Source organism: Scyliorhinus canicula, chromosome 13 (genome assembly GCF_902713615.1).
Source record: "Scyliorhinus canicula chromosome 13, sScyCan1.1, whole genome shotgun sequence".
Lineage (NCBI taxonomy): Eukaryota > Metazoa > Chordata > Chondrichthyes > Carcharhiniformes > Scyliorhinidae > Scyliorhinus > Scyliorhinus canicula.
In genome coordinates this window covers 3,800,163-3,824,434 of record NC_052158.1, presented here as the reverse complement: position 1 = coordinate 3,824,434, position 24,272 = coordinate 3,800,163, and the positions used below count along the sequence as shown (strand labels likewise).

General features: G+C 53.2%; 1 protein-coding gene across 1 annotated transcript in view; it reads right to left on the bottom strand.

The window, feature by feature from the left end:
* The window catches only part of LOC119975843 (E3 ubiquitin-protein ligase TRIM39-like), a 39,404-nt gene extending 15,976 nt beyond the window's left edge, over positions 1 to 23,428 (bottom strand). The window contains exons 1-2 of the mRNA XM_038815723.1: positions 23,356 to 23,428; positions 2,097 to 2,119 (exon numbers count right to left, since the gene is read on the bottom strand). Coding sequence (XP_038671651.1) covers positions 2,097 to 2,119; positions 23,356 to 23,394 — 62 coding nt within the window. The 5' untranslated portion in view covers positions 23,395 to 23,428. The remainder of the gene's footprint in view (positions 1 to 2,096; positions 2,120 to 23,355) is intronic.
* Positions 23,429 to 24,272: the final 844 nt, after the last annotated feature.

Below are 24,272 nucleotides of genomic sequence, written 5' to 3'. Positions count from 1 at the left end.
GCATACGGCATGCTTGCCTTCATTGGCCAGGGCATTGACTATAAAAATTGGCAAGTCATGTTGCAGCTGTATAGAACCTTAGTTAGGCCACACTTGGAGTATAGTATCAATTCTGGTCACCACACTACCAGAAGGGTGTGGAGGCATTAGAGAGGGTGCATTAGAGATTTACCAGGATGTTGCCTAGTATGGAGGGCATTAGCTATGAGGAGAGGTTGAATAAACTCGGTTTGTTCTCACTGGAACGATAGAGGTATGAGAGACCTGATGGAGTCTACAAAATTATGAGAGGCATTGACAGAGTGGATAGTCAGAGGCTTTTTCCCAGGGTAGAGGGGTCAATTACTAGGGGGCATACGTTTAAGATACGAGGGGCAAGGTTTAGAGGAGATGTACGTGGCAAGTTTTTTACACAAAGGGTAGTGGGTGCCTGGAACTCGCTGCCGGAGGAGGTGGTGGAAGCAGGGACAATAGTGATGTTTAAGGGGCATCTTGATCAATACATGAATAGGATGGGAATAGAGGGATATGGACCCTGGAAGTGTAGAAGATTTTAGTTTAGACGGACAGCCTGGTCGGCACAGGTTTGGAGGCCGAAGGGCCTGTTCCTGTGCTGTACTTTTCTTTGTTCTTTGTTCTTTGAATGTGGATGCCAAACTGCTTGCAAAGATCATGGCCACACGGATTGAGGATTGTATCCCAGGGGTAAGAGGGGAAGATCAGACAGGGTTGGTTAAGGGGCGGCACCTGGCGACCAAGATTTGGAGGCTCTTGAATGTTATCATGATGCCTACAGAGGGGCGCGAGGTTGAGGTGGTGGTGGCTGTGGATGCAGAGAAGGCCTTTGATCGGGTGGAGTGGGGGTACTTTTGGGAGGTCCTGGGACGGTTCGGGTTTGGGCAGGGATTTGTGGACTGGGTCCGGTTGCTTTATCAGGCATGTGTTGCGAGTGTGCGGACGAATCGAGGTGAGGTTGGAGTACTTTAGGCTGTACCGGGGGCGAGGCAGGGATGCCCACTCACCCCACTGCTGTTTGCCCTGGCCATCGAGCCTTTGACAATGGCGCTGCAAGCTTCGAGCATCTGGCAGAGGATAGTGCAAGGGTGGGGCGGGGGGTGTGGGGGGGGTGTGGAGCATAGGATCTCACTCTATGCGGACGATTTGATCTTATTATATATCAGGCTGGTTGGGAGGGATTATGGGGCTACTGGAGGAATTCGGCCGGTTGAAGAGAAAGTGGGAAGAAGAGTTGGGGGGGGGTGTTGAGGGCTGGGTTATGGGAGGAGGCCCTGAGGAGAGTTCATGCATCCTCATCGTGTGCCAGGCTCAGCCTGATCCAATTCAAGGTTGTCCACAGGGTTGACATGACTGTGGCCTGGATGAGCAGGTTCTTTGAGGAGGTGGAGGATCGGTGTGGGCGGTGTGTGTGTGTGGGGGGGGGGGGGGGGGGGGGAGGGTCCTGTGAATCATGTACACATGTTCTGGGCGTGTCCGAGGCTGAGGGGCTTTTGGCAGGGATTTGCGGAAATCATGTCAGAGGTCCTGCAAGGGAGGGTGGGTCCGAGTCCAGAGGTGGCGATCTTTGGAATGTCGGAAGACCCGGGAGCCGAGGCGGGGAGAGAGGCCGACGTTTTGCTTCCCTGGTGGCCCGGAGATGGATTTTACTGGGATGGAGGGACGTGGAGCCCCGAAGTCAGAGGGTCTGGGTTAGCAACATGGCCGTGTTCAACAGGGGTTCGCCTGGAGGTGGCAGCCGTTCATCGATTTCTTCGAGAAAAATTAGACTGTCAGCGGGGAGTGGGGGAGGGGGGAGGAAATGGGGGAATGGTGGGGGGAGGGAATGGGGGAATGGTGAGGGGGGGGGGCTGTGTGTGAAGGGGAGGCATGGGAGTGACGAATAAGGGTAGGAAAACCTATGGGGGGAGGGCCGGGAAGGGCTGGCCATGTGTTTTTATAAGCCATGTTTGTTGCCGTTTGTGGTTGGGGCGAATGATGGTTATTTTGTTGTGGGTTCTGTTGGATGTTATTGTTGAAAAGAGTTGAAATTATAAATGCCTCAATAAAATATTTTCTGGAAAAAAAAGTTTCTGTCTTACCTCCTCTTCCAAGATGCTTCCTCCTGAAATAAACAAAGCACAAATCTGAGTTGACGGAGACAAACTGCCTCGATCAGGCCCGTCCAACCTTTCCAGCTGCATTAGCCACATTTCCATTACTCACTCAAGGGTCGATGACCAAATTTGGGTGAGAAAAGTTTTCACTCAACATTAAACATGAATATAAAAAATATCAATGTCACAGCAATAAATTTCATTAAAAAAAAAGAGGGATGACTAAAAATGTCCATTAAAAAATTTCAAGAAATAGAGTTCACCACGAAAACTTCAGTTTACCTTTTCACCGAAGGAGCAGAGTTGGAGAGAGACAGACTGGGCCCTAAATCCTGGTTGTCACACAAGTGGTGGAGACCAGACCTGAGCTAAGGACTTGTTTCTCACTAACACTGACCTTACCTCTGGGGGCATACATTCCGTGGTGGGCTTGGCGGAATTCAATAATGTGGGGGGTAAAGGGCTGTAAGTGGATTTTCTTTCAGCTTGGGGATTTCCTCTTCTCCCCACCTGCTTTGTGGATGGGTTTCTGGGGAGGGAGGCTGAGGTAGGCAGAGGGCAGAATTCCCCGCTCCCACGCGGCATCGGGAAGGCCGTCGTGAACTCGGCTGAGTTTCACGACGGCCTCGGAGGCTGCTCCTCGCACCCTATTCATCCCCCCCAGGGGGCTAGGAGCGGCGCTCCATAAATCTCGGCCGACGGGACGCGAATGATGCGACGGCGCCGCCTAAGTGACCCCAGCCGCGCAGGCGCAGGTTGGCCGGCTCCAAGCCGAGCATGCGCGGCTGACGTCACGACGGCTGCTGGTTCCGACCCGCGCATGCGTGGTTGCCGTCTTTCCCTCCGCTGCCCCACAATACGTGGCGACTTGATCTTGCGGTGTGGCAGAGGGGAAAGAGTGCGTCTCTTGGAGACGCCGGCCCGACAATCGGTGGGTACCGATCGCGGGCCAGTCCCCTCCCGAGCACGGCCGTGGTGCTCATTCCCGTCTCCGCCCCCCACAAGCCACAAACAAAACTTTGGCGCCATGTTCATGACGGCAGTGACCAGGTGCGGTTGCCGCCGTCGTGAACCGGTCGGGAACATCAGGCCGCTCGGCCCATCCGGGCCGGAGAATCGGCGGTCGCCGTGAAAAACGGCGAGCGCTGATTCATCCGAGCGGGGGGTGGGAGAATCGCGGGGGGGTGCCAGGGCGGCGTGTCGTGAGTCGCCCGGCCCTCCCACGATTCTCCCACCCGCCGTGGGGAGCGGAGAATCGCGGTCAGAGTGTGTGTCCGGTTCACTCCCAGTCTCAGAGTTTCTGCTCTCACACACTCAATCACCACACACACAGACACTCTCTCACTAACACACACACACACTCACATCCATACACACTCTCACATACATACAGACTCACACACACTCAATCACCCAGTTACCCGCACACAGACACTCTCACTAACACACACACAATCACATCCACAGACATTAACACACACTCAATTACCCAGTTACCCGCACACAGACTCTCTCTCACTAACACACACACAATCACATCCACAGACACTCACACACACTCAATCACCCAGTTACCCGCACACAGACACTCTCACTAACACACACACAATCACATCCACAGACACACACACACTCAATCACCCAGTTACCCGCACACAGACTCTCTCTCACTAACACACACACAATCACATCCACAGACACTCACACACACTCAATCACCCAGTTACCCGCACACAGACTCTCTCTCACTAACACACACACAATCACATCCACAGACACTCACACACACTCAATCACCCAGTTACCCGCACACAGACTCTCTCTCACTAACACACACACAATCACATCTACAGACACTTACACACACTCAATCACCCAGTTACCCGCACACAGACTCTCTCTCACTAACACACACACAATCACATCCACAGACACACACACACTCAATCACCCAGTTACCCGCACACAGACACTCTCACTAACACACACACAATCACATCCACAGACATTCACACACACTCAATCACCCAGTTACCCGCACACAGACACTCTCACTAACACACACACAATCACATCCACAGACACTCACACACACTCAATCACCCAGTTACCCGTGCACACAGACTCACACACTCATAGACACACAGATACTTTCTATCTCACCCATACACAAAAACACTCTCCCAGACATGGACTGGGATTCTCCCCTACCCGGCGGGGCAGGGGGTCCCGGCGGGATGGAGTGGCGTGAACCACTCCGGCGTCGGGCCGCCCCAAAGGTGCGGATTCCTCCGCACCTGTAGGGGCTAGGCCTGCACCTTTAGGGGCTAGGCCCACCCTGGAGTGGTTGGCACCCCGCCGGCTGGTGTGGAAGGCATTTGGCGGGGGGGGGGGGGGGGTTCACCTTCGCGTCGGCCATCGCAGAGGCTGACATGGCCAATGCGTAGGAAAAGAGTGCCCCAACGGCACAGACGCGCCCGCAGATCGGTGGGCCCCGATCGCGGGCCAGGCCACCGTGTGGGCACCCTCAAGGTCAGATCGCCCCGCGCCCCCCCCCCCCCCCCCCACCCCCAGGACCCCGGAGCCCGCCCGCGCCGAAAAGTCTCGCTGGTAAGGGACCTGGTTCAATCTACGCCAACGGGACCGGTATAACAGCAGAGGGACTTCGGCCCATCGTGGGCCGGAGAATCGCCGGGGGGCCCGCCGACTGGCGCGCCGTGATTGCCGCCTCCGCCGAATCTCCGGTGCTGGAGAATTTGGCGGCCAGTGGGGGTGGGATTCACACCGTCCCCCCGGCGATTCCCCGACCCGGCGGGGGTCGGGGAATCCCGCCCAAAGACTCTATCGCATACATACTGTTATGGGCCAGAGTTTAAAAATCCAAAGTGTATTATGGAATTCACCTGACCTACAACCTTTATGTTGAATTTGGCTAGGATGAGCACAAGAGCTTTCACTTGAGGTGTGATTTAACCATCTTCCCAGGTACTTTAATCAAAACTAGCTTTATTCTAAGAACTTAGTTGACATTTATATAAACACATTGTGGTGAATTATACTGCATTGTAATTCACACTGTATGGCATTGCATTATATTATGTCCTTGTGGACTCTGTATGTGAGCCGTTGCGCGGCTCTGCCCATAGGGGGAGATGAGGAGTTTGTACAGGGTTCCACCCTTGGCTCCGCCCATGGCCCCTCCCACTACCAGAAGTATAAAGTTCCTCAGTTCCTCTGGTCGCAGGCAGGCTCAGTTGTAAGTCTATTAAAACCACAGTTTACTTCCAATCGTGTCTCTAGTGAATTAATGGTCACATCAATTTAATAGTCTTAGAAAACTTGAAGAAAACTACTATGGAATCAGCCCACAAACCTGACCGACTAGAACTCGACCCGCAGGCTGCTGAGGCGAAGGAAATCTTCCTACACTGGCTTCGGTGTTTCAAGGCCGACTTGGCTGAATCAAGCACATCCAAGACTACAGAGGAGCAGAAACTCAGCCTACTGCACACACGGGTGAGCCATCGTATCTCCACGCAACTCAATTGTACCACCTCATATACTGAGGCTCTAGCTATGCTCGACCGATTGTACGTGCGGCCGATTAACGAGGTCTACGCGCCGCACATTTTCACTACCCGCCGCCAGCGCACCGCAGAGTCGCTACGAGACTTTCTGCGTAATTTAAAAGCCCTTGCTCGGGCCTGCAATTTTCAGGCTGTAACAGCCTCCCAGCATATGGAACTCGCTGTACGTGATGTTTACTTTGCAGTGCTCAGGTCCAACTATGTGCGCCAGCGATTGCTTGAAAAAGGGGCCCAGAACTTGGAGGACACTGTAGTGTTAGCAACGACTATGGAGGTCGCGTTCCGCAGTTTGAACTCATTCCCCGTGGACCAAGCGATCCCATCATGAGCCCCCGACCAGCGACTGCCCCAGGCCTGCGCTGCGCGGCCACCCACCCACTGTGGAGCGCCAGCGGCCATTTTTGTGGCCAGCCCCAACACCCACGGCAGCACTGCCCGGCCCGCAACACGACCTGCAGCAGCTGCGGTCACAAAGGACACGATGCCCGAGTATTCCTGGCAAAATCAAAACTTTCTAACTCCCCCGCAGTCCAGAGCACTCGCCTCCCAAACTCGCAGGCCCGCAGGCCCCGTAATGCTGCAGCGTGTCTGCCGATTCCGCCCCCACCTGACATGTGCGACTCATGGGGGCCGCCATCTTGGCAATCCTCCCCCACGCAGCCGGCCACATGCGACTCATGGGGGCCGCCATCTTGGCAATCCTCCCCCACGCGGCCGGCCACGTGCGAGTCATGGGGGCCGCCATCTTGGACGCTATCTTCTTCAGCACCCGCCACGTGCGATCAACGGGGGCTGCCATCTTGGCCATCAACTGAACCTCACCTGGACGACTACGACCTCAGCAGACAGTCATCATGGGACCACTCCAGCACAGCTGATCGAGCCGCCGACTACCCGCAACTCAACGCAGTCATGTTGGACCAGTCGCATCCGAAGTACCTCCAGAGCTCGATGATGTCCGTTAAAATCAATGGGTACAGGACACCGTGCCTCTTCGACTCCGGGAGCACCGAGAGCTTCGTACATCCTGACCTGGTACGACGCTTTTTGCTCCCTATCTTCCCTGCACGGCAAACTATCTCCCTCGCCTCGGGTTCGCACTCGGTCCAAATACAAGGGCGCACCGTCGCGACCCTAACGATTCAGGTCACCAGCTACTCTAATTTCCAGCTGTACGTACTCCCCGAACTCTGCGCCCCACTCTTACTCGGGCTCGATTTCCAATGTAACCTCAAGAGCCTCACACTTAGCTTCGGTGGACCCCTACCTCCACTCACTATCTGCAGTCTAGCGACACTAAAAATCAACCCCCCTCCACTCTTCGCTAATCTCACTGCTAACTGCAAACCCGTAGGCACTCGCAGCAGGCGGTATAGCCTGCAGGATAGAGTATTCATCAGAGCCAAAGTCCAGCGGCTCCTATGTCAGGGAGTCATGGAGGCCAGTAACAGCCCCTGGAGAGCTAAGGTGTTGGTCGCCAAGACCGGGGAGAAGTTCCAAATGGTGGTTGATTATAGCCAAACCAGTAACCGGTTCACGCACCTCGATGTGTACCCCCTCCCCAGAATTGCAGACATGGTTAATCAGATCGCCCAGTACCGCATATTCTCCACGGTGGATCTGAAGTCTCCATACCACCAGCTCCCAATCCGCCCGGAGGACTGCCACTACACGGCGTTCGAGGCAGATGGCCACCTCTTCCATTTCCTCCGGGCCCCCTTTGGTGTCACGAATGGGGTCTCGGTGTTCCAACGAGCAATGGACCGAAAGGTGGACCAGTGCGGGCTGTGGGCCACGTTTCCGTACTTGGACAATGTCACCATCTGTGGCCATGATCAGCAGGAGCACGACGCCAACCTCCACCGATTTCTCCAAACCGCCCAGAAACTCAATCTCACTTACAAAACGGAGAAATACCTTTTCCGCACAACCAGACTAGCCATCCTCAGCTATGTCGTGGGCCCCGACCCGGACCGTATGCAACTCTTACAACTCCCTCTCCCTCATTGTCCCAGGGCCCTCAAGAGGTGCCTGGGATACTTCTCTCATTACGCCCAGTGGGTCCCCCAGTATGCGGACAAAGCCCGCCCACTATTTAAGACCACACTCTGTCAGCTGAGGCCCGCCAGGCCTTCAACTGCATCAAGGAGGACATCGCCAAAGCCGCCATGTAGGTGGTGGATGAATCCGTCCCCTTTCAGGTGGAGAGCGACGCCTCAGAGGTCGCTCTCGCCGCCACTCTGAATCAGGCAGGGAGACCAGTAGCCTTCTTCTCCCGAACCCTCTCCGCTTCGGAACTTCGACACTCCTCAGTTGAAAAAGAAGCTCAAGCCATTGTGGAAGCCGTACGGCACTGGAGGCACTACCTCGCAGGCAGGAGGTTTACGCTCATCACCGACCAAAGATCGGTTGCCTTCACGTTTGACAACTCGCAAAAGGGCAAAATAAAAAATGATAAAATCTTGTGGTGGAGGATCGAACTCTCCACCTATAATTACGATATCATATATCGACCGGGGAAGCTCAATGAGCCCCCAGATGCCCTGTCCCACGGCACATGCGCCAGCATGCAATACGACCGCCTGAAGGCTATCCACAATGACCTCTGCCACCCGGGGGTCACCCGGCTCGCCCACTACGTTAAAGCCCGAAATCTGCCTTTCTCCACCGAGGAGGTCAAAGCCAGGGACTGCACGATCTGTGTGGAGTGCAAACCGCACTTCTATAGACCAGACAAGGCCCACCTGGTAAAGGCTTCCTGGCCCTTTGAACGCCTGAGCCACTCAAAGGGCCACTCCCCTCGACCAATCGAAATGTGTACTTTCTGAACGTCATCGATGAGTTCTCCCGATTCCCTTTTGCCATTCCATGCCCTGATATGACCTCCCACACAGTCATTAGGGCCCTGCACAGTGTCTTCACCATGTTCGGTATCCCCAGCTACGTACACAGCGACAGGGGTTTGTCCTTCATGAGCGACGAGCTGCGTCGGTACCTGCTCGACAAGGGCATCGCCTCGAGCAGGACTACCAGCTACAACCCCAGGGGGAGCAGGCAAGTGGAGAGGGAGAACGCGACGGTCTGGAAGACCGTCCTACTGACTCTCCGGTCCATGAATCTCCCGACCTCCCACTGGCAGGAGGCCCTCCCTGACGCGCTCCATGCTATTAGGTCCCTCCTATGCACCGCCACCAACCTCATGAACGACTATTTGTTTTCTCTAGGGGCAATACACGGGCGCTTCGCTCCCATCCTGGTTGAGGGCACCGGGCCCGGTTCTCCTCCGGAAGCACGTCTGGACACACAAAACAGATCCGCTAGTGGAGAGAGTGCTACTGCTTCATTCGAACCCCCAATAACCCTTCATTGAATAACCTGACGTCCGTCAGGACAGTTTCCCTCCGGGACCTGGCGCCTGCAGGATCCAACTCCACCACCACCGCCGAAGTGCCCCTCACACTACACCCCACCCAACCCCCCATGCCCTGCGCCCCCGCGCCTATAGGTTCCCTGCCCACGCTCGACGCCACCACGCCTGTAGGTTTTCTGTCCCATCCGTCGCCCGTCGCACCGGTCAAGTATGAAGCTCGGATCAAAACATCCCAGGAGTCCGCCCCCATACCCACACTGGTTGTCACCACCCAGCCACTCGAAGAGGCTGCAACCCCGGTGCTCCGCCGATCCCAAAGGACGACTCGGCCACCGGACCGGCACAACTTGGAGACCCGTCACCCCCGCCGGACTTGATTTTTTTACAGGGGGTTAATGTGGTGAATTATACTGTATTGTAATTCACACTGTATGGCATTGCATTATATTATGTCCTTGTGGGTTCTGTATGTGAGCCGTTGCGCGGCTCTGCCCATAGGGGGAGATGAGGAGCTTGTACAGGGCTCCACCCATGGCTCTGCCCATGGCCCCTCCCACTACCGGAAGTATAAAGTGCTGCAGCCGTGAGCCTGCTCTCAGTTCCTCTGGTCGCAGGCTGGCTCAGTTGTAAGACTATTAAAACCACAGTTTATTTCCAATTGTGTCTCCTGTGAATTGAGGGTCACATCACCCTGCTGTGACTGGACCACGCTGAGGAGCGCCGCTGTAATTACCAGATGGCTCTGGCACACGGTTGCCTGTGAGAGGGCCGCCCTGTCCTGGGCCTCGGCCAGACCCTGCACAGAATGCCCCAGGCCTTTGACATGCTGATCCATGGCCGAAACCGTCGCCCCCAATGCCTCCACCGCGGACATTACCCATGTGGTGTTGGCCTGGACGGCACCACCTCCTGCTAGTCCCTGGCTCTGCGGCTGCACCTCCTCAATCGATGGGATGGTCCGTTCCAGAGACCCGAAACCCATCTGGAGGGCAGCTAGTCCCTGGGATCAGCCTGCCCTCCGACCATCAGCCCCTCGGGACCTCCTACCTCCACCTGCTGTACCGAGTCGACTGTGTGGTGCGCACCAGATAGTGTCCCAGGAGTCCCTTCACCAACATGCCCAACCGGGCTGAGTGTCTCTGGGATTGTGAAGGGTGAAGGAGACGCTGTGACGGAAAATCACTGTCATCTTCCGACACGAGCTCTGGGGTCTCCTGAGTCTGGGGCGGACGGCTGGCCCCTCGGCTTCTCTCCTCATCCCTGTTTAGCTCATGGCGGGGGGGGGGGCTCTGGCTGTGGCACTGGTTGGGGGCGAGGGGGCGGGGACACTAGCTGGGGGCGGGGACACTGGCTGGGGGTGGGGACTCTGGCTGGGTGCGGGGGGCGGGGACACTGGCTGGGGGTGGGGACACTGGGGGCACTGGCTTGGGGTGGGGACACTGGCTGGGGGGACACTGGCTGGGGGCGGGGACACTGGCTGGGGGTGGGGACACTGGCTGGGGGCGGGGACACTGGCTGGGGGTGGGGGCACTGGCTGGGGGCGGGGACACTGGCTGGGGGCGGGGACACTGGCTGGGGCGGGGACACTGGCTGGGGGCGGGGACACTGGGGGCACTGGCTGGGGGGGACACTGGCTGGGGGGAATACTGGCTGGGGGGACACTGGCTGGGGGTGGGGACACTGGCTGGGTGCGGGGACAATGGCTTGGGGCGGGGACACTGGCTGGGGGTGGGGGCACTGGCTGGGGGCAGGGACACTGGCTGGGGGAGGGGACACTGGCTGGGGGAGGGGACACTGGCTGGGGGCGGAGACACTGGCTGGAGGAGGGGACACTGGCTGGGGGCGGGGACACTGGCTGGGGGGAATACTGGCTGGGGGGGACACTGGCTGGGGGTGGGGACACTGGCTGGGGGCGGGGACACTGGCTGGGGGCGGGGACACTGGCTGGGGGTGGGGGCATTGGCTGGGGGCGGGGACACTGGCTGGGGGCGGGGACACTGGGGACACTGGCTGGGGGCGGGGACACTGGCTGGGGGTGGGGGCACTGGCTGGGGGTGGGGACACTGGCTGGGGGCGGGGACACTGGCTGGGGAAGGGGACACTGGCTGGGGGTGGGGACACTGGTTGGGGTGGGGGCACTCTGGGGGGGACACTGGCTGGGGGTAGAGACACTGGCTGGGGGGCGGGGACACTGGGGACACTGGCTGGGGGCGGGGACACTGGGGACACGCTGGGGGCAGGTGGGGGGTGGGGATACTGTCTGGGGGGTGGGGGGGGTGCGGACACTGGGTGACAGTGGTGAACCCACCCCACCTCCAGCAGGTCCTGCAAGACACAAGACAAAATGCCTGATTAGCCCACGGGCCAGGGGGAGTGGGGTGGTGGGGGTGAGGGTGGGGGTGAGGGGATGTGGATGGGAGTGAGGGTGAGGGGGAGTCTGGGGGGTGAGGGGGTGCGGATGGGGGTGAGGGTGTAGATGGTTTGGGGGGTGGTAATGAGGGTGAGGGTGGTGGGGGTGGGGTGAGGGTGGGGGTGAGGTGTGGGTGGGTGGGGGTGAGGGTGAAGGTGGGGGTGAGGTTGAGGGTGGGGGTGAGGGTGAGGGTGGTGTGGTGGTGGGGGTGGTGTGGGGGTGAGGGTGGGGGTGGTGTTGGGGAGTTGTTGACACACATGTCATGGGGAAACGTAACTCAGCAGGGTCTCAGTTCCTCGCCCGCGGCCGAACTCCACCCCGGAAACCTCCTTTTCCGAAGGGCCACCACCCACATCCAGGGTCCTCTGCTCTGCCACAGTGAGGATCCACAGATCCGGCGGTCCTCCTCCAGTTATCTCCCACTCCTGGCGTCTATGGGTGGCCTTCTCCTGGTGGGGGAGTTAACAGAAAATGACAGTGTTGGACAGTCCGACGACGCAAGCAGCCCAGGGGCTGGGTAGCTGGTGGACTCAGTGGCCAGGTCACCCGGCCATGGTGACAGGTATGGGAGACGGCATGTAGTCAGGTTTGGGGTTCAAGGGCAGCTCGGTGGCCTAGTGGTTAGCACTGCAGTCTCACGGTGCTGAGGTCCCAGGTTCGATCGCGGCTCTGGGTCACTGTCCGTGTGGAGTTTGCACATTCTCCCCGTGTTTGCGTGGGTTTCGCCCCCACAACCCAAAGATGTGCAAGGTAGGTGGATTGAAAACGCTAAATTGCCCCTTAATTGGAAAACATTAATTGGGTACTCTAAAATTAAAAAAAAAAGGTTTGGGGTTCAATCGCCCTCCGGGTTGTGGAGGGGGGGGGTGGTTTACAGGGGGCGGGGAAGTGGGGGAGGGGGCTGGGTGCCAGGGGCACAGCGCTGCCTACTCACCCTGGCCGCCCTGAGGATGTTGTGCAATTTTTTTCGCCACTGCTGGCCGGTCTGGATGGTGTTGCTCACGGCGTTAACCGGCTCTGCCAACTGCGCCAGGAGGGTCCATTAATCATGGAGCGGCTCCGCTCGCTGCCGTCTTGTTGGCTGGGATGGTGTGTGTGGGGAGTGAAGTGTGTCTGTGTAGCTGCAGCTTGTCAGCCTCCTGAGTGTCAATCTCAGACCTGGCCAATCCAGCACCGTTTCTCATTGGAATCGATTGTGTTCCACGTGGCGCCGGTGCTAACCCCTCAACAGTAGTGGGATCGGTCCAGGTGTGGCGCCAGCTTTGCTGTTGTGGAGCTCCACGAATCCTACGCCGGCGCCAACACTTAGCCTCACGAACAGAGAATTCAGCCCAATGTAGTTACAAGTATATCCAATAGGGAGTTCAGGAGAAACTTCTTTACTGAGAGAGTGATGACAGTGTCGACCTCAGGATCACACAGTGTGTTTGGGGTGAAGGGTAAAGATATATTTAATGAGAAACTAGATAGGAACATGAGGGGAAAAGAAACAGAATGACATGTAGACAGGAATCAAGTGTTCCCGGAAATCTCGCATCAATTTACTGTCAGTTTCTCAAAACAGCTTCAGTTCTTCCTGATGTTCCTCACAGTGAAGTTTACTTTCCTTCTCTTCCTGATTCAGCTTTAATTTGCGAGCTTTCTCAGACAAATTCAACAAAGAACAATACAGGACAGGAACAGGCCCTTCGGCCCTCCAAGCCTGTACCTGTCATGATACCACCCTTGGCCAAAACCCTTACACTTCCTTGTGCCGTATCCCTTTATACGCATCCTGTCCATGTGTTTGTCAAGATGCCTTTTGTTTTTTATAAAACATTTTATTGAGGCATTTATAGTTTTATAATAACAAAAGACACAAGTGCAAATATTTTTTTTAAATTTAGAGTACCCAATTATTTTATTTTCCAATGAAGGGGCAATTTAGCGGGTCCAATCCACCCACTCTACACATCTTTGGGTTGTGGGGGTGAAACCCACGCAGACACGGGGAGAATGTGCAAACTCCACACGGACAGTGACCCAGGGCCGGGATTCGAACCCGGGTCACAGTGCCGCAGTCCCAGTGCTAACCACTGCACCACATGCCTCCCGACAAGTGCAGATATAAATATAGTTCAACGCGTAACACACCAACACACCCCTCCGTCTCCCACAGTTCTCGCCTAAGCTAGACCGACATAGTCTAACTCCCTCCTCCTAACCCCCCCACCCTTGCTCCCTAACCCCACCCCTTTTATTAAATCTGCTGACAGTTCAATTTTCTCCAAAGAAGTCGACAAACGGCTGCCACCTCCGAACAAATCCTAATGATGATCCTCTCAGGGTGAACTTGATTTTCTCAAGCCTGAGAAACCCATCCATGTCGCTAACCCATACCCCTGTTTTCAGGGGCTTTGAGTCCTTCCACGTTCGCAATATCCGTCTCCGGGCTACCAAGGAGGCAAAGTCCAAAACCTCAGCGTCTCTCGCCCCCTGGACTCCCGTGTCTTCCAACGCTCCGAAAATCACCACCTCTGGACTCGGTGCCACCCTCACCTTTAACGCCCTGGACATGACATCAATTTAAAAAAATAAAACATCTGCAAATCCCGGCCGAACCCCCTGAGCTTCGGGCATGCCAAAAACATCTGGACATGATTTGCGGGCCCTCCTGCACATTGCCCACACATGTCCTCTACCCCAAAATCCTGCTCATCCGGGCCACAGTCATGTGTGCCCGGTGAACCACCATGAATTGTATCAGGCTGAGCCTGGCACATGATGAGGACGTATTGACTCTGCTCAGAGCATCCGCCCACAGACCCGCCTCTAACTCCTTACCCACCTCATCTTCCTATTTACGCTTCATCTCTCCTATCTAGGGTTCCTCCCACTCCATAGGTTCCTTGTAAATTTCCGATACTTTCCCATCCCCCACCCCCATTCTAGAAACTATCTTGTCCTGTATCCCCTGTGGCAGTAGGAGCGGATAGGTAAAAACCTGCCTTCGCACAAAATCCCTTACCTGGAGATATCGGAACCCATTCCCTTCCGGCAATTCACACTTCACTTCCAGATTCTCCAGACCGGGAAAACTCCCATCAATAAACAGAACCCCCAGCCTCTCAATACCCGCTCTCTGCCACCTCTGAAACCCCCCATCCAGCATCCCCGGCACAAACAGGTGGTTGCCACAGATTAGAGCCCACACCGATGCTCCCTCTACTCCCATATGCTTCCGCCATTGCCCCCAGACACTCAGGGCCGCAACTACTACTGGGCTTGTGGAGTACCGTGCCGTCGAGAACACAATGCCCCCAAACTTGTGCCTTTACATGTGTCATAATATACACATCAGTATATAATGGTGCAGGGACACACACTGACTGACACACTGCAAGACCAATCAACACACACAACACAGCAGCCAATCACTAGTTAGGGCACGATCACTATAAAGCCAGAGGGCACTAGTTTTCCCACTCATTCGGGATGCAGCCTCTGAGACAGACAGAGCCCGCAGTCAGGAGCACAAACATCTACTATGTGCTAGCAGTATATGCTGGTCAGGTTAGGCATAGGTCTTCAGTCAATCTAACATAGTGTTGACCCACAGTGCAAGTATGTTTAACAGCTCGTAGTTAAATAAAATAGAGTTGTACTTCTACAAGTATTGGTAGTCTGTCTATGTTACTGCTAAGGTAAACGCAGTCTCCACATATCCAGAGTATCCAACACATCATGGTACCAGTACGTGATGTTAGAGTTTGATGGACCTACCCTCAAGTAATCTGCCTTCGACCAGCGATTAGCCATCCGGTAGCCTGGACTCAGTCCGCCCTCCCCCGCCGCTCCGCATCAACGGCAACCTCGGTGCGAACTGGAAAAGCTGTAAACAAATATTTCAACTGTACCTTGAAGGCACAGACCTGGAAGCTGCTTCAGACGCCAGGAAGATTGCTCTCTTCCTTTCCACGGGCGGGGACCACGCCATACATATCTTCAACTCCCTCATATTTGCTGAAGGTGAGGTCAAGCCAAGTTCAAGACAGTCCTGCTCAGATTCGACAGTCACTGTGACATCGAGGTAAATGAAAGTTTTGAGCGCTATGTCTTTCAACAGCGTCTGCAGGGTAAGGATGAGCCTTTTCAATCTTTCCTCACCCATCTTCGCATCCTCGCGCAGTTCTACAATTATGGCTCCACCTTCGATTCAATGATCCATGACCAGATCGTTTTCGGTGTGCAATCGGAGCCTCTACGCCAGCAGCTCCTCGAGGTTAAACAGCTCACCCTTGCGATAGCCATCGAGACCTGCGTTATGCATGAACACGCCACTAACCAACACTATTCCAGTGGCTGAAACGGCGCGGCAAGGCCCCCACGAGGCAGAGCGGGTGCAAGCCATTAAACAGCTCCAGGGCCTGAGCTTGGATGAGGGCGGCCATTTTGCGCGCTTTTCATGTGTTCCCGCGCATGCGCGCACTGACCAAGGGGACGGTGAGGCCGAAGACCGCACAGCGCAGGCACGCACCACGTATGACCACACCGCGCACGCGCGGTGACGCACCGAACATTCTGATGTCACGACCTGCAACAACTGTGGCTCCGTCCACTTAAAGCGGCAATGTCCTTCAAAATCCCGACGCTGTCTCCAGTGTGGCAAGCTTGGCCATTATGCAGCCCTATGCAGGTCTGCTCAACCAACTACCTCTCGTGGCTCCCACCAGCCACGCAGGGATATCCGAACAATTCAGCCACCGGTCACCGATTTCAAAACCGACATGATTCCGGACCTTGACACTGAAGATCCCAAAGCACCATTTCGGGTGGGAATCATCACCAAACACAAGGTGCTTCACAAAACAAAAGCCAAGTCTTTCCCAGTACTCAGCATTGATCCGGACGACGAGTGGTGTGCCAGCCTCACGGTCAACCGATCTCGCTTCCGATTCTGGCTGGACACCGGTGCTTCCGCCAACCTCATTGTGCGGTCTGACCTCGAAAGCCTCCATGTCAAGCTGTTGATAGTTAAATTCTTCACCCGGTAGTCTGGCTCAATAAAATGAGAGATGGATTTGTAGGTATAGTATCATTTAATAATAAGCAACTTGCAAGGCTGGCTTACTCGTAGGACCTCAGAACACACACACAGCCGTCTTCTGGGAGCCCCGAGCAAGAGAGACCGAGGACAAAGGGTCTCTACAGATATATTCAAAATCACAGTAAGATTCACATATAAGCTTCCCATTGGTCATTCTATACACCTCCTGACCTGGCCATATATCCTGATTGGGTCACTTTGCATTTCTCAATCCTGGGCCCCTTGTTACCCAGCATCCTTTTCACCATTCTCTCCACGAGACTACCCTCCCCCTTGTCTAGCCAGGCTTTGCTAAATTCCTTTGTTCTTTGTCTGTGAGCTCACTACCATCGGACCAGCCCTATTATCTATACTATTTTAACTAATAATCCTATTTTATATCACATTCATTTGTTCAATTCCTCAAAGCTGTAGGATTTCGACTGTGTCAGTTGAGGGATTTTGAAACCGTCAATTCAAGGTTACCAGCTGCACATGCGATTACTGGAACCCAGTAGAAATTCCAGTTAAAACTTGTCAGGTGCAAATAAGAATTGTTTTATTTGTCTTCTATTGATTACAACTTGAAAGTCATTTAAAAGGCAATTCGTAGACAATTTGAAGCTTTCAAAGAATCACAGGAATTATCTTCTTAGGCAAACAGCTCGAAACATTACTTTGAAAAGTCAAAGTCTTAAAATGAAATATGAATACAGAGAGACAGTGAATAGTTCAGATCAAAGTGTAGATGCTTCTAACCTACCAACAAAACCTACCAAAAACTAACTGAAGCTACCTACCCCACTATCCCAAAAACTATCCTCAAAAACTAAAAACGAATTCCCCCAAAAACTATCCGAAAACTAACCTAAAAACTAAAACCCAAACCTAAAAAACTAGCCTCTCTCCCTCTCTCTCTCTCTCTCTCTCTCTCTTTCTCTACAAAAATGCGGCAAGTCTCTTCAGTTATACTGTTTCATATCTGTCTTAAATCATCTGATCACACCCCAATATAATCCTAATTGGTTTGGGTTAGACTCAAACACATTTGATCTGACGGTAAGCCGCCCATCTTCAATATGTAACATTACTTCTAATTGTTGCCTATCTGCCTACTTGTGCATGTTAAAGAATGTGATATTGTGCTTTATCAAAGCCAGCAAAAACTGGTTTTATGCTGACCTGACTACTACAACAATGGAGACCTCATGCTATCTCGTCATGCCATGCTGGACAATGACTTGAAAAATATAAATATAAATATAAATTTCAATCTAGTAAATTGAATTATTCTGCTTTTATAAAATTGTTGTTTTGAGAATGTTGGAATCAAGTATATTTGATTCGATGTTCTAACTGTCCATTTATTAAAAACAAGGCAACATAGTCTAAAATGTTTCAGCTTGTATAAGTTATGGGATGTGATTCATCCTAATCTCGAGTGGCGTGAGAACAGTAGAACCTTCACTCCTGCCACCTTGTTGCCATGGATTCAGCCCTTGACCTTGGAGAAATGTAATGAAAAGTGTTTGTTTTATCCGACTTCTGTGTTACTTTAAAACTATGTCAATGAGTTTGCAGAATATGTGTTTTTTTAATCCTTGATTTTTAAAAACTGTGGCTTAATATTTACACTTAAACAGCTATCTTTTACCTATATTAGGTGTATTAGAAATACCTGGCGTCCACACAAGCTTACCACCCTGCCATCTGCCTGCCAGCTTCTTGACTACAATGGCAATGCCATTGCTGCCAGTGGCTCATGCCAGCTTGTGGTGTCGCACCGTTCATTAAAGGCCACCCTGCCCTTCGAGATAGTGGGATCCACTAAAGCTTCCCTGCTTGGTGCTCAGACGTGAAACTCCTAAACCTTGTCCAAATGGTTCACTACCTGTCACCCACTGTTGTTTCAGCATCACCGGACATCATCACCCGATACCACGGCGTATTCGAGGGCATGGGCACACTCCCATACACTTACAAAATCTTGTTAAAACCAAATGTCACGCCTGTGGTACATGCACCTCGCAGGGTCCCGGCACCCTTCAAGGACGCCTCAAGCAGCAGCTGCAGGACCTCCAGGACCAGGGCATAATATTGAAAGTGACAGAATCAACTGACTGGGTCAGCTCCATGGTGTGTGTTAAGAAACCATCCGACGAACTACGAATATGCATTGATCCCAACAACCTCAACCACAATATTATGAGGGAACACTACCCCATACCAAAGCGCAAAGAACTCACCTGCGAGATGGCTCGCGCCAAATTTTTCACCAAGCTAGACGCATCCAAGGGGTTCTGGCAGATCCAACTCGACGCATCCAGTCGGAAGCTCTGCACCTTTAACACCCCATTTGGCCAGGATTGTTACAACTGGATGCAGTTTGACATCACCTCAGCATCGGAGGTGTTCCACAGAATAATGGAGCAGGTGATGGTGGGCATCGAAGGGGTTCACGTATATGTAGACAACATCATCGTCTGGTCTACCACCCCACAGGAGCACATTGATTGCCTCCAACACGTCTTCCGAAAAATCCATGAGCATTGCCTCCGCCTCAACAGAGCCAAATGCTCCTTTGGTCAAACAGAAATTAAATTCCTCGGAGACCACATTTCACAGTTTGGCGTGCAGCCGGATGCTGACAAGGTGTCGGCGATCAACGCCATGAAGACACGGGAGGACAAGAAGGCGGTCCTCCGCTTCCTGGGCATGGTCAACTTCCTGGGGAAGTCAATCTCTAACCTTGCCTCCCACACCACGGCTCTCCGGAATCTGGTTAAGAAGACGACCGAGTTCCAATGGCCCCCTGCCCACGAACAGGAATGGCGAGAACTCAGGGTGAAGCTGACCAAGGCCCCGGTGTTGGCATTTTTCGATCCGGCCAAAGAGACAAAGATCTCCACGGAGCCAGTCAGTCCGGCATTGGAGCAGTGCTCCTTCAACATGACGATGCCTCCTAATGGGCTCCTGTCATATACGCGTCGCATAGAATGACGCCCATCGAACAACGCTATGCACAGATTGAAAAAGAGTGCCTGGGCCTTCTGACCAGAGTCATCAAATTCCATGTCTATGTCTATGGACTCCCAAAGTTCACAAGTTCACAGTCAAGACAGATCACAGGCCACTGGTCAACATTATTCAAAAAGATCTTAATGACATGACACCGCGCCTGCAACGCATTCTCCTTAAACTCAGGCGGTACGACTTCGAACTTGTCTACGCCGCGGGTAAGGAGCTCATCGTCGCCGATGCACTCTCCCAATCTGTTACCACACCCTGCGATCCGTTGGGCTTCGTATGCCAAATTGACGCTCAGGTTGCATTCGCTGCATCTAATCTGCCCGCCATGGCCGATCGACTCATCCAGATTCTTCGTGAGACAGCCAACGATCCTCTGCTCCAACGTGTCATGCGCCATCTGACAGACGGATGGCTCAAGGGCCAATGTCCTCAATTCTACAACATCAAAGATGACGGGGCGGTGGTAGATGGAATTTTACTAAAGTTGGACAGGAACATCATTCCGCACAGCATGCGGGACCTCGTCCTTGAGCAGCTCCATGAGGGTGACCTGGGTGTGGAGTAGTGCCGCCAGCGGGCCCATGAGGCAGTGTACTGGTCTGGTATCAACCAGGACATTGCCAACGCCATTCTCAACTGCCCAACATGCCAGCGATTCCAGCCTGCTCAGCCAAAGGAGACCTTGCAGCCCCATGAGCTGCTGTCGTCCCCCTGGACCAAGGTGAGCATTGACCTGTTCCATGCACTAGGCCAGGACTACGTACTCATAGTGGACTACTTCTCTAACTACCCGGAGCTAGTTAGGCTACACGACCTCACATCGACAGTGGTCATCCGTGCGAGCAAGGAAACCTTTGCTCACCATGGCATCCCGTTCACGGTCATGTCCGACAATGGCCCGTGTTTTGCCAGTCAGGAATGGTACAATTTTGCCAAGCGATATAACTTCACGCATGTCACATCCAGTCCCCATTACCCCCAGTCCAATGGCAAAGCTGAAAAGGGGGAGCACATTGTCAAACGACTCCTGTGGAAGGCAGCTGATGCGGGATCCGACTTTTACCTCGCACTGCTTGCTTACAGATCAGCTCCCTTGTCCACTGGCCTGTCACCTGCTCAACTGTTGATGAACCGCACGTTGCAGACAAAGGTGCTGGCCATTCATGTCCCGGACTTGGACAACCTTCCGGTCCTTCGTCGAATGCAGTTGTCTCAGGCCCAACACAAATCGGCGTACAATGCTCGTGCCACGGATCCCCCATGCTCTGGCTTCTGATGACAAGGTCCGTGTCCAAATTCCCACAGGGGGTTGGTCCGCCACTGCTGTGGTACTCAGACAAGTGGCCCCTAGGTCATTTTTGGTTCATCTACAAGACAGCTCTCTTCTTCGCCAAAATAGGCGGGCACTATGACTCCTTTCTCGCTCGCCGCCAGATCATCATGTCCTGTCTCGCCCTCAGGACGAGCCCGTCACGGAGGTTTCAGATCTCCCTTTTGTTCTGCCACCCTCTGAGACTGACACAGTCTCGCCCATCCCAGAGCAGGTGGCCCCTGACCCACCCTTGAGGCGGTCAACCAGAATTCGCGCCCACCTCAGAGACTGAATTTATGAACTGCCTAAATTCATGGACTCTTTGAACTCATGAACTGCTTGTTTCATTACCCTGTTTATTACCTCACTGGTTTGTACATACTGTTATTCCAGTTATGCTTTGTGTTACATACTGTCTATCTGCACTACACACCTTCCTATGTAAATATATTAGAGTTTATGTATATAGTCCTGTAAATATGCTCTCATATGTCCCACATAGCCAGGAACATTCACACACGACATTATTTATTGCCACGTACACACACATTTTTTTTTTTTTAAAAGGAGGATGTCATAATATACACATCAGTATATAATGGTGCAGACACACACTGACTGACACACTGCAAGACCAATCAACACTCACAACACCACAGCCAATCACCAGCACAGTCACTAAAAAGCCAGAGGGCACTAGTTTTCCCGCTTATTCGGGATGCAGCCTCTGAGACAGACAGAGCCCGCAGTCATTAGCACAAACATCTACTATGTGCTAGCAGTATAGGCTGGTCAGATTAGGCATAGGTCTTCAGTCAATCTAACATAGTGTCGACCCACAGTGCAAGTATGTTTAACAGCTCATAGTTAAATAAAATAGTGTTGTATTATTACAAGTGTTGGTAGCCTGTCTATGTTACTGCCAAGGTAAACGCAGTCTCCACAGATACAGAGTACCCAACCCATCAACATGATGCCGCCTCTACCCGCTCCCACACCAACCCCTCACCAACTACCAACTTCCCAATCATGGCTAAATTCACCGCCCAGTAGTAGTTCCTAAAGTTGAGCAGTGCCAGCCCTCCCTCCACTCGGCTCCGCTCCAGCATCCTTTACCCCTTTACTCGCTGGGTTTTACCTGCCCACACAAACCAAGTTCACCCGCTTAAAAAAGGCCTTTGGAATAAAAATAGGGAGACACTGAAAAACAAACAAAAATCTTGGGAGAACCGTCAACTTTACAGTCTCTACCCTCCCTGCCAGTGACAACCGGAGCATGTACCATCTCTGGAAGTCCTCCTTCATTTGTTCCACTATCCGGCCCAGATTTAATTTGTGTAGCTACTCCCATCTCCTTGCCACCTGAATACCCAGGTACCGAAAACTATCGTGGAGTACACCACGCCGCCGTGGGGCCATTGTCAAAGGCCCGCTCAGAAATCCTCCGCTCACGACCAACTGAGTTCTGGTCGGTGTGGAACTAACCACCTATTGCCGGTCGGGATGCTCGCGTGGCAGATGTGGACTCAGTCCGCGGTCGACCTGGTCGGGGGACGGGCAGATCGGAGACCAGGGGGGCCTTATAGGTGGCTGGGGATTTAATGTACGGGGGTTGAGGCTCGGGCGCATCATCGGGATGGCTCCACAGTCCGAGTCCACCATGGAGCATGGCGCGGCCGCTGGAGGTCACCGCCGTGCGCATACGCGGCCTCTGACCCGGAAGTGCATGAACGCATATCTGCAGCAAAAGTTGCGAGAGTCACTCCGGATCCTTGCTAGCCCCCTGCAGGGCTATGAATTCGTTTAACGTTTTGCAGCAATTTCAGGAGTAAAGCTCCACCGTTTCTACACCGGCGTGGGGACATAGTCTCAATAATGGAGAATCCAACCCCTTTTCTTTGGTGAACATCGATGCAAGCTACTCATTTAGTAGCTCGCCCAGTTCCTCTGGCTCAACACATAGATTCCCCCCACGGTCCTGAAGTGGTCCAATCCTTTCCCTGGCCACCCTCTTGCTTTTTACATGTCAATAAAAAGCCTTGGGATTCACCTTAACCCTACTTGTCAAGGACTTTTCATGACCCCTCCTAGCCCTCCTAATTTCCCACTTCACTACCTTCCTACATTATTTATACTCCTCAAGGGTTTCAACTGTCCCCACCCTTCTGGACCATACAAAAGTCTCCTTTTCTTTTTGACGAGGTTCACAATATCCCTCGTTATCCAAGGCTCCCTAAACTTCCCATACTTATCCTTCGTTCTCTCAGGAATGTGACTTTTCTGAATCCTAATCAACTGTCACTAAGACCCGACTGGCTCTGAGGATTCTTTCTGGAAACTGCTGTCGACATTCCGGACAGGAGTTTCTCTCCTTTTCCCAACACTGGGTGATACAGGAGCGGCAGAAGTTGTGTTCACACTCCAGTGAAACCGGATCAGTGAAGAAATCAAGACAAATGGGACAAATTACCTTCTCGGACAAACTCTGCTTGTGCTGTCTGGAAGCCATGTTCACACTCAGCACTTCCTGATTCAAACCACTTTCAGTTTCAATGTTTTTGCTCTGCTGCTGAACACATTCAGTTCAGTAACTCCCTCATGACGTTCACTGCAATCCTCAAGGAATTATTGTTATCTGCCGCTCTCGGTCCCATTACTTTGGGAGTTGGAGATAAAACCCGGAGCGGAATTCAGAATAAACCGGGTTAGAGGGAGCAATAGGGGATAATTGAACCCAGGCGATGAGAGTGAAGGTCTGTTGGTGGTGGGGTGGGTGGAGAGAGGATGGGAGGAGGTGGGGATTTTGTCCTCTGAGTGAATGGCAGCCTGCTGCTCTCCTTCATATACTTCTGTCTCAAAGCAGCCCCAGGCATGGATGGTCAAACTGTGTTTCACTTTGTGGAAACGCAAACTGAAACATATAGTCCAGCACCTCCTGACCTGTCCCTCATCCCTGGTCCCATTCTGGGAAATCTCCCCTTGCACCATCCCTTCAGCCTTGACATCTTTCCCAAAGTGAGGTGTCCAGAATTGGCTGTAACTGCGGTGAACGAGCAGTGGAAACCCTGTAGGGTCTGTTTACATGAAGTTGTTTGTAAATTATCAGATATGTCAACAAATTTATTATCCAAACATTTTACTCAGATGCCCTTATTTGTGAGATGAACAAAGGACAAACACAGGTTCACAATTCAACCCAAATTTATTCACAAAAACAATAAAACAGTTATTCTCCCAAATTATCCCAACTATAAACTGCCCAAGATTCTAATACTACCGTGCCGATGAACTCGATTGAGCTACGAGTCCAATTCTCTGAGTCTCAGTCATCTCAAGGCCCTTGTCTGTGAAGGCAGGTCTCGTACCCCTCTTCCGTACATTCTCTGG